We start from the raw sequence: 10,755 nt of genomic DNA, 5'->3' as shown, positions 1-10,755 counted from the left end.
AGAGAGAGAGAGAGAGAGAGAGAGAGAGAGAGAGAGAGAGAGAGAGAGAGAGCCCAAGAGCGAGCGAGACAGGAGGTGAGGAAAATGAGTGAGAGTACAACAGTAAGAGTGAGAGGAGGAGGAAGAGATACCATAATGAGTCCTGTAGCCATGGAGTAAATGAAGAGGGATTGACAGAGTGAGGGATCCTCAAGTGAAATAATGTCAATGCCACTCTGCCCATTAGAGAGAAAAGGGGGATGGTGGAGGAGAGGGTAAAGAGGGATGAATGGAGGGACACAGCTACATGTTAGGGTGCAGAGGAAGTACATAAATTATTTGTGACACCCCCGCAACACACACACACACACACACCACCACCAACAAAAATATGAAATATGAAACAACAAAATAAACTGACAATAGCAGCTGAAAAGAAAAAGAGAGAAATAAAATCAAAAAAAGGCCTTGGAAATACCCAATAAATTCTCAGAGACATGTAGTTGGGATATTTGATGTCAAACAATAATAATCACAGTGACATCTGCCTCGCTGCTCTCGGAGGAGATGGGCAGAGCGCGTGAGAGGAAGGGGTTAATCTCCCAAACCCAATAAGGTTGGATAGTGAGGCACTTGTTCCCTGATAAAGAAGTGATAGGATCTGTGGGTCTGGTCCCTCGGCGCTTGTACAGGGGTAGAGCAAATATTGTTAATGTGCTGTGGTTTACTTCAGCTAAGGCGAGAAAAACAGCTCTGCTTGACGAGAGAAGACAGCGGCGAACCAGAATACGACAGGAATGGCCACGCGGCTCGACTCGGCCTCTCAGGGACTTAACTGGCATATATATCCAAGACCACTCAGTTGCATAAATAAGTGCTCGGGGAAGATTAAGATCTATAAGTGTCTCTATTTCTCGTTTTACCTGCTCCGCCTTGTCACAACAGGAATCTGAATGCAGTTCAGTGGAGTGCCTAATAACTGGAGCAGTAGGTAGGAAAGGCAGGAGGCTTGACATTAAGACCCCGGCGTTTTGGAAATCCGATACGCTATTGACCCGTGTACTACTATCTCAGCGTAGAGATCTTGTGTCAGCAGATTGTCTGACTCTTACAGATACTGTGGCCATCTGTCAGTGTATTGTGTAACGGCCTAAACAAATAAGGGGAAGCGCTTTTGTACAATAAGGTGCACTATTGGAGGAGAAAAATATATCCCTCATGTGTGTAATTTAAGAATCCAGCGAGTGAAAAGAATTTCAAATAGCTCGGACTGAACTTTGAATTTCTTACAAGTCATTAAAAATAATACAAATCTGAAAATGAATAGTTAAAAAAAAGATGAATTAAATTGACAGGAGAGCAATAGCCTCCTTAATAATACAACATTATCCTTATTTGCCCTCTTCGCTCAAATCAAAGGGATGGACATTTATGCATGAGTGACATCAACCCTGCAATTAAGTTGGCCATTTAAATGAGAGAAGGCCTTCCTCACCCTGCCTGTTTGTTTTTTTCCCTTCTCTCTTCTTTTTTTTTCTATTTCCCCACTGTTTGATGATGGGAGAGGGTGAGCTAGAATTAGGGCGATGGGTCTTCCTTTGAGTGTCAGCCTAAAATGATCAGAGTAAAGATAAGAGGGTCTAGCAGCCCTCAAATCAGTCAAAGTGCCAAAGTCTGCCTTTTTCTCCTCAATTACCGGGTCTGTGAAGCCAGGGAGTGGAAGGCACCGAGCCTGCTGCATTACTAAAGAGACAATCTATTTCCCCTTTGACCAGAGGGAGAGAAATCATTATGGCATGATTAGTAGCTTCGGCAGCGGGCGCGCATGGAGGTACTACAGGAGAATCGTATTAATTGCCTTAGACCAAGGCATGAGCAGGATTGTTTTAACGTTGATTTGTGGACCTGTATGACTAGCTGTCAGAGATAAAAGCTGAAGTCAGGTCTTAGTTATACTGGCAGACTTCGGGCATGCAGACAGAGAGGGTTGATGTCAAAATGAGCTTCCGTGGCTGCCCTGGAAGTCTTTCTCTATATGCCTGTCGATGTCTTCCTCTTTGTCTTTCTTCACACTTCATAGTTTTCCTTTATGCCTCCCACTATCCCTCCCTCTACTCCCCCTTCCCTCAGATGGACTACACCCCACCCCTTCCCGCACTCCCTTCCTCTCCCTCCTCCAACTGATAGCTGCCTTGGCCGATTATTTCATCCAGTGCGGTCCACTGAGAGCCTCCTCTCCCGGCTTTGGAAGAGCTTTAATTAGCCATGTTAATATCCCCTTCATTGGCCTTAATATCACTCAACACCTTCCTCCATCTCAGCGGCCACCAGGGTCCCCCTGTCCTGTCAGAACAGCTGATTATTGAGAAGGATAGCTTTAATCAAACCTAATTGCAGTTCATTCTTTCTCTCTATCCCCCTTTGCCCTCCATTGCCAACATCTAATGGCAGCGACGACTTGATATCCCATTAAAAAACAATTAAACAACCTCCTTTTGTCTCCGTGCGTGCCAAAACACCAGCACAAACTTCTGTAGATATTTAAGAAGTAAAAGAGAGAGAGTGGGGCCTTGTCTTAATTGCTCTCCTTCTCACCAAGGACCAATTTGCACTGTGCTCATGGAGAATCTTAACCAACTCAAATGTAATGGATGCTATAGCACTGCCACTGCTGTGGACTATGAAAATTAAGCTTATCTTTTTAGTGGAGAAATTGTGCTTAATTGCCTTCATAACAGTAAACATAAAGGAGCCACTTTATGATAGCGTGGGCACTCAATTTCTTGTGTTTATTGTTTCTGAACTTTTGGTTTGGCTGTGGTGGAAACAGTATGTTAAAGCATTAAAGTATCCAAGACAAGAGACAAGACAAACTCTGAAAGTAATGTGTTTCTTTTATGAAGTCGATGCATTGCCGAGGAAATATATTCTATCTCTTGCTCTGACATAAATTGTCTACCAACGGATGATGCATGTGCATGCACATGCTCACACGCACACATACCCGTGTAGATGTGCACGAACGCATGCACGCGCACACACACACACACACACACACACACACTCACACTGGCCTTACCCAATCTGTATGAGAGGCGACAGACAAATAAAAGTCGTATTTCAGGTCTGCTTTCCGCAGATGTCTGCTGCTCTACATTATGACTCTTTGGGGAAATAAAAACAGGGTCAGGGAATTAGAGTACATAATGGTCATTTTGATGATCAGCCAACAGATGCAACCCGAAAACACAGTGAACACAATCAAGCGAAATGCACTAATGACAAGTCAGGTTTTTTATGGCCTCACCACACACCGACAGGCAATCAGCATTCTGGCATGGGTTAAAACGTCTTTTATTGATGTCCAAGCCAAAGCTCCTTGGATGTGGAGTGAAAATATTTTCTCACCTCTCCTCTCCCTCCTGGGCCCTCGGCGGAGCACAAGGTATAGGAGTCTATCGAAGAACGCTTCTAAATGACCAGTGCATGTGTTAATGTGGCCAGGGTTAGAAGGGTCATTTCAGACTCTGATTTATGTTCCTGGCCAGGATCCCACTGGGTGAACGAGAAATCTTAAGTGTTGTGAAAGCGTCCTCACAGGCCACACAAGCCACTGTATTTAGCGGAATGAAATGGCCATGCAATCTATGGTGCAATCTATGGTAATCCAATGAGCCGCTGCGATTCTGTGAGCCACGGTACTATTACAATGGAAACCACAATATTGCATACAGCAATGTGATGAAAAATAAATATCTCGGCGTTGTATTTATAATGAATCAGAGAAAGCAAAAGCACAATCAGCCGTGATTCTTTGGGGAGAATTTACAAAAACAAGTCAATTTCATTGTTTATTCTGTGTGGTTGTGTAAGAATTTGCACAATAGGCTACATCTGAGATATCTTTTTTCTTATTGGCCCCGTTGTTAATCTTTTCTCTCTTTAACTATTCCACGTCTGTGAGGCCACATCGGATATACAGCTCTCAACATGAGGCTTCGTCAATACATTTTGCGACACCTGAGAGAAGGAGAGGAAGGCAGCGTACAAACTAACCAAGCCCAGATCTCACTCAGACGTGACATTTGTTCAGAGACGATTAGCCAGGTTGTAATTTGTGGCATAATTGCCTCACCCACCCACAAGTGCACGGGTGTGTGTATGCGTTGTGTGCCTGTGAGTGTGTGCGTGGCATACGGTGGTCCCAGGAGTGTCCGCCTAATTGCCTGACAGGACTATAAGTTTTGTGGCGCGCTCCCACCTTGTTAGGTCCTTTATCCCTGATGCTCTTCAAACAAGACCTGGTCACAGGTGGGCCTCATTTGCTTCCCTATTGAACAGGAGTACTTTAATTGCACAGGGGGTGTCCTGGGATTAAAGAGGTGGGTGGAATATCAAGTGACTTCCTGTATGTTAGTGGCAGATGGGTGTTGGGAAAGACCCATGAACTCAGGTGAGAGGATGAGATGACAAAGAGACTGATGCTCTTGAGTTTGAGAGAATGATAAATGCTGCGACTTCCCAGACCGAAATGGTGCGATGTCATGTTTGTTTCAGGATCAGATGTGGGAGTGTTTTGATAATCCTTCCACACATTTGTCATTTAAAAAGGTGTAATTAATTGTCTCTGCTTTTGTTTTGTGCTCTCTTTCAGATTCTTCCTAAAGTTCTTCCTCAAGTGCAATCAGAACTGTCTGAAGAATGCAGGGAATCCAAGAGACATGCGCAGATTCCAGGTGACTGAAGCCTCACACAGATTCCCCACATCATCCCCTGTCTGTCTCTCTTTTAGCAGACACACAGGTGTACAAACTGCACTACACTAAGTCACATCGACACACATATGAAAACAATTCTATTATTTGACAAGGCAAAATCCAGAAAGAGAGAGAGAGAGAGAGAGAGATATTTTGTGTCTTGTGTGCTCTGGACAGAATATTTATTAGGGAATAGCATCTGACACAAATAAGGATATAGGATTTTAGAGTGCCATCAATCGTGTTCTTGACAGTTTTCTGAGCCGCAGCGCAGAGGGGAGGACGATCCAACCACATGTAACAACAGTGTTAACTCAGGATCTGTCTGGCAGCGGAAACGCATACCTTCTTATACACACATATGCGAAAGCGCGCAGACACACACACACACACACACATATGGATGGATGCCCGTGCAAGCTAGAAGTGCATATATTTGCTTTCTCTACATCACTCTCTCATTCTTACCCACATATGCATATACTTAAACTCACACATATGCAGTCCCCTTTATAGCCAATGAAAACCATCTTAAGCCATCTGAAAACCATCATTATTGCGGGCTGACAAAATGCTGCGATTTACACGAAAAGGACATGACCGCTGAGAACTTTTACTGCTTCTTTAACCCTCTTGTTTCCAATGTGTCAAGTAGTTGAGCCTTGAAATTATTGACCCCCCTCCCCCCCCCTTACTGATCCATGTATCCGACCGTACATCCATTCTACCCAGACACTTTCACCACAAGCAGCCCACTAGGTCAAGGTGAGACAGTGAGAGTTTAGTGTGATTTGTCCTATCGGGATAGCGACAAACTGCAGGAGGGCGTCCGTCACTGACAGCACTGTTCTGTGATAGACACACAAGTCAGCATCCTCCAGGAGGAAACCTAGACATGAAACAGACAAGACAGGGTGTCCCCTCCTGATGTCACCACCATCAGACCTCCCTTGCCTCCTCAAATCTTCCCTCAGGGTGAATGTGGACTGATGCATGACAGCCACCAAGGGATTTCACCTCTCACTCCCGTGTGTCAAAAGGAATGCGAGAAATACGTTTTTTTTTTTTTTTTGTGAAACTAAAACATGAACATTAAGTTTAAAATAACAAGATTTTTTTCGCTGATGATCATCCCTCGTCTTCAGTCCAACAGTTAGTATGCTATTTCCCCCTAAATAGATCTTCCAGATGCTCCACCATAGGTGTTTCTCTGGCCAAAGTTGTGTATTCTGCATGCCTTCCACTCCACTTATTACCCCCAAAAACCAGCTGGAGGCCAGAGAGGGCCCAATCCATCATCCTCAGCTTGGCCCAGCTCTGAACCTGCTCACAAGAATGGAGCTCTTTCACTTCCCCTTCTCTCCCCCCCTCCCCCTTACAGACCCACAGCCCTCCCAAACCAACCAAAAAAAAAGCGCCCCCCTAAATTCCACTGCTACACCGAGGTCACTTACCGGCGAAGCAAACCTGAGAGGGGCTCTCTGTTTCCGGCTCAGAAAACACTTTGGCCATTCACATGCGGCTCACTGTTTGGAGATGTGGTAGCCAAAAAACAACAACAAAAATAAGCATTATGAAATATGGAGTGTGGGTTGGAATCCGATCCTAGTAAAATGTTTGTTGAGTGATGGGATGGAGCACGGTTCAGTTGCTAATGACTCCAGTAAATTTTAAAAGGGAGGCCTTCCATCCTCAAATAGATGGACAAGCTGATCAATAATTCTGAGCTTGGGCTATGATGACAGTAAACGGAAATGGTATTTTAGTGATTGAAAAGTCAATTAGCTGCACACAAATGCAAGACACTAAAAAGCAAAAACAAAATGGCTGAGAAGCAGGGGAACTGTAATACGATATGTCCGAAGAGAACATTCGCTTCAAGAGGTTTGACAATAGCAATCAATAGCACACGGGCCACGTACCCGGACACAGCTGAGTTTCTAAAGCGTGCATGTGTCCCCTGTACCCCACAGCATTAACGAGAATGTCTGTAAAACTATATTTCTATGTCTTCATTTTGATATCACAATGTATTAAAATGCATGTTTCACCTTCACTCTTGTTGCAGGTTGTCGTATCGACGACCGTCAATGTGGACGGCCATGTCTTGGCTGTTTCTGACAACATGTTCGTACACAACAACTCCAAGCATGGGCGAAGGGCTCGCAGACTCGACCCTTCAGAAGGTACGCCTCCTTATCTGGAGAATGGTAGGCACATTTTTGCATCCTATACTTTGCTACGCTACATTTTCTTATAGTTTCTTTTAGACATCCACCCATTTCACAAATCACAGACATAGTTGCTTCTAGTTTTTTTTTTCTATTCCTCCGTCACTTTCATTTTTGCTTTTTAAGTTGCTTTTTGCCTCCATCACACCTATTGCTGTGCCTTGACTGGAAGTAGTGTGCATCACTCTGTGTTTTTATCATGTCGATATCACTAATGATGAGGATAATACTCAGGCTAATTCACGATTTTAAAATGTTACACTACTTCCAGTCTACTAATGCACCTACATTTGTCCTAAAAGCTCTTTGTGAAACATGATCAAATTGCTTAAGAATTTGGCTGTGAGGTCAATTTCCTGTCATTGGGTTCTGCAGATTTAGCTGTGAGTGAGCAGAAACAGGGGGAGGAAAGAGAAAAGGAGAAGGGAGGGGGGAGGGAAGGGTGGGTTGACGGTGTGTGTGTGTGTGTGTGTGTGGGGGGGGGGGGGGGGGGCGGCCTATGAGAAAAACAGAACTTACTGTTTTTCTTCCAACTGATTCCATATGATAGACTGATTGCCTGCTCAGCCAAAAAAGAGAGAAAAGAAGGACCACCAAACCATGGGAAATCCAAAAAGTAAAATGCACTAAACATAACCTTATGACCCTCATGGCCTCCACTCGCAGATGGGAGCACATGCGGCTGAAAGATTGTGAAAAAAAAAAAAAAAAAAAAAAAGGAGAGAACTGACTTGGGCCAATTGTGCAAATTGCTTATCTTCAGATTTCAAGAGCCAATTATGGCTGGGCAAACAGTTTATATACACCACTGACTAAAACAAGCTTCTCTACACATTAATGGGCATTAATGGTTCTATCACCAAAAGCAAATGTAATGTTTAATACAACAACGACTAATAAAAAAAAAAAAAAAAAAAGACCAGACAATTAATATATCTCTGTGCTCTCCAGTCCTAGTGGGGGAAAAGCTAATCTATTTGTTTTTGTCTTTATTAATGACTCCTCTACTGGAGAACAAAATCAAATAATTAAAGTCCTGCCCGGAGCACCAAAGTCATTATGTTCGCTGACGTTCTGTTTGTGTGTTTCACGTTTATGACACGATAGGTGTGGATCGCCTAGCAACCAGTTTCTTAATGAGGGGAGCAATTAAAGAGGTTGAGCCCTCGCCTCCATGTTCCCCCTCTCCCATGGGATCCCGTGTGTTTTCGTGTGTCTATGTGTGTGTGTGTGTGTGTGCTTGTGTTCTTTACAGGTTACCCCAACCCATCCCTTTCTTCCTCTCTTCACCACACTCTTCAAAGCAGCAGAGTGACGCCCCGTAAAGAAGCTAGTGTCAACCGCCCAGTTGAACACGTCTTTGTCTAATAACTTTAATACACCTTCCCTCGGCATAAACCGCGTGTGCTCGCACAAGTTGAGATCCTTTTTCTTTTTTTTCTTTCTCCCTCCCTCCCAGGCTCTCAGCTCCATAACAAACTAATTTAACATGCATCAACAACAATCGCTGGCTTCGTTAAAGTCACCTTTAACAAACAGAGACGGGAGAAAAGAAGGAGCGGTCATAAAATGTAATTCAGGCCGTGTCGTCCACAGTGCACTGACAACTAGCAGGCAGACAGACAGCGTGCTTTAAATTAGCAACACATTCTTTCACGGGAGTTCACTGGGCGAGAGGCCTCAGATATATGCCTACCTGCCTGCCTGCCTGCCTGGCTCCCTGTGTGGCTGAAACAGAGAGGCATCCTTCCTTTCAGCCCACACTGCACTTGCACCGATTTGCTCGCAATGGATCAAGAGGTGCTGCCCCCTATTGGCGCAGAGAAGGGATAGCCTGTGATCTGACAGACTGAATATCACCATGTGACATTTTTCTTCACTTGTGTGTACTGTCGCACAACAAGCATATTATGCATTCAGACACGAATGTGCTTTGTGGCTGCTTGTCACTCAAACATGTATAGATTCAGGCTCAAAGGTGCATAAACACGCTCACAAATAGCGGAGTCGTTCACACACAGCGTCACCCCCCACATATGAAAACACACACGAACAGCACAGCAGCGACACACATAGACTCTTTCTCTCACTCACACACACACACACACACACACACACACACACACACACACACACACACACGTTCCTTAGCTCAGTTTCACCATTATAGAGCCCCAGACAATATAGGAGACTCAGCATAGAGCCTGCAGCGCCTGCCTCATTTGCATGCCAAGTGGCTGTAATGCTGTTAGGGTTTATGCAATAAAGACAAGTGAATCCAGACTGCTGGGCCTAAGAGGAAGAAAGAGAGGGAGAAAAGAAGGAAGGGGGGTAAAGGAGAAAGTGAAGGAGAGAGTATGAGTGAGTGAGAGGCAGAGAGAGAGAGAGAGAGAGAGAGAGAGAGAGAGAGCGAGAGAGAGAGAGTCAAAGGGAACAGATGGCCCAGGGAGAGGTAAAAGGTATAATCCCATCAGCTGCACTATCAACCGACCATCTGGACATCCCACAGCACAATTACAACACATTTCAGCAGGCAGAACAAAGGACGGCTTCGCAGGGCCACATCAGACCTGTTTGAGTGTCACAATACTAGAGCTGAGACCTCCTCTGCTCAGATCTCGGATCAGTTTTGACGTCCTCTACGGCTAGCCCTAACCACTGAGGAAAAAGATTAGGACGGATCACAGATCGGCTGCCTGAGGTCATTTAACAGCTAAGTGAATCTTGAAATAAATTCACTCACACATACAAAACGGTAACAATTTAGCATTAAAAAAAACCCCCAAAACAAGCTCTGACATATGAATTGAAATGGAGTGAATTTTCCTCTACTGTAGCGCAAAGTTTGTAAAGACTTAGTGATGCAACACCCAGACCGGCAAGCTGGCTCTTTGCATCCTCATCCGTCCACTCCTCATGATGCCTATCATCTGCTGAGGGGGCATTGTGCGTGTCTGTCATCAGATCGCCTGCGCTGACTGTGTAATCCACTTCGCCACGGTCCCCATTCAGCACATGCTCCCCTCTCTGTCTGTGCATTGAGACATATGCAAATTTTTAGGCAGAAGGGTGGACGGCTTAGGGCCTCAGTCGCTGCCTCTCCATGGGTCCTTCTGTGTGTGGGAGGGGGCACTGGGATTTCCGAGATTGCGCGTCTGTGTGTGTGTGTGTGTGTGTGTGCGTGCTTGTGTATGCCGGGCGTAGGTTTCAGGCTGCAGCTGCCCCCCAACAGCCACCGTCACCATCAGGCCGTTTTCTTGCCTCCTCCTCCTTCCTCCCCCCCCCCCCCCCCCCTCTCTCACATCCCCAAAGTCAATTTGTTTACAGTAATTTTGAAGGGTGAATTATTTGCTGTAATCGTCCACACTGATGAAGGTCAGGCCCTTAGAGGGGGGCCAGCATGCCCATAGAGGGTTGGTCCTCTTTCAGACGCTCCGCTTCGCAATTAAGGAAAGCAAATGTCACTCCTCCAGGCCTCACAAATGAAAATCTGTACGAGGTGATTAGCATGAAGTCAACAGCGCCTGTTAAAGTCAGATTCCCTGTAGTACCAATGTGTGTGTGTGCACTTTATGGGCAGGGAGAGAGAGCAAACATGACCTGAACAGACCCAACAGCAAGGCAAACAAAGGGAGATGTCTTGTCGGAGGTGATCCATACAACAATGACCGACTGTGATTTACTTACTGGATGGAAAGGATAATAGAGGTTTAGAACCGAGCTTGTAAAGAAAAAAAGGAACTTGCTCAAATAGTTGCTCACATTTTGAGGACTAGGAAAAACATGCA

The 10,755-nt window shown here is 45.1% G+C and overlaps 1 protein-coding gene across 6 annotated transcripts in view; it reads left to right on the top strand.

Moving 5' to 3' along the window:
• Positions 1-10,755, top strand: part of LOC116400410 (transcription factor COE3) — a 65,471-nt gene that overhangs the window by 34,514 nt on the left and 20,202 nt on the right. For 4 of the 6 annotated variants that reach the window (XM_031878271.1, XM_031878245.1, XM_031878262.1 and 1 more), the window contains exons 7-8: positions 4,634-4,715; positions 6,805-6,922. In XM_031878271.1, the coding sequence (XP_031734131.1) occupies positions 4,634-4,715; positions 6,805-6,922 (200 nt within the window). Of the gene's footprint in view, positions 1-4,633; positions 4,716-6,804; positions 6,947-10,755 lie in introns of all 6 variants that reach the window. The other 2 variants (XM_031878253.1, XM_031878229.1) reach the window with 1 other exon arrangement.

Source organism: Anarrhichthys ocellatus, unplaced genomic scaffold (genome assembly GCF_004355925.1).
Source record: "Anarrhichthys ocellatus isolate YVR2014 unplaced genomic scaffold, GSC_Weel_1.0 scaffold3, whole genome shotgun sequence".
NCBI lineage: Eukaryota > Metazoa > Chordata > Actinopteri > Perciformes > Anarhichadidae > Anarrhichthys > Anarrhichthys ocellatus.
The sequence above is the reverse complement of the archived record's forward strand: the minus strand, read 5'-3'. Positions and strand labels throughout refer to the sequence as shown.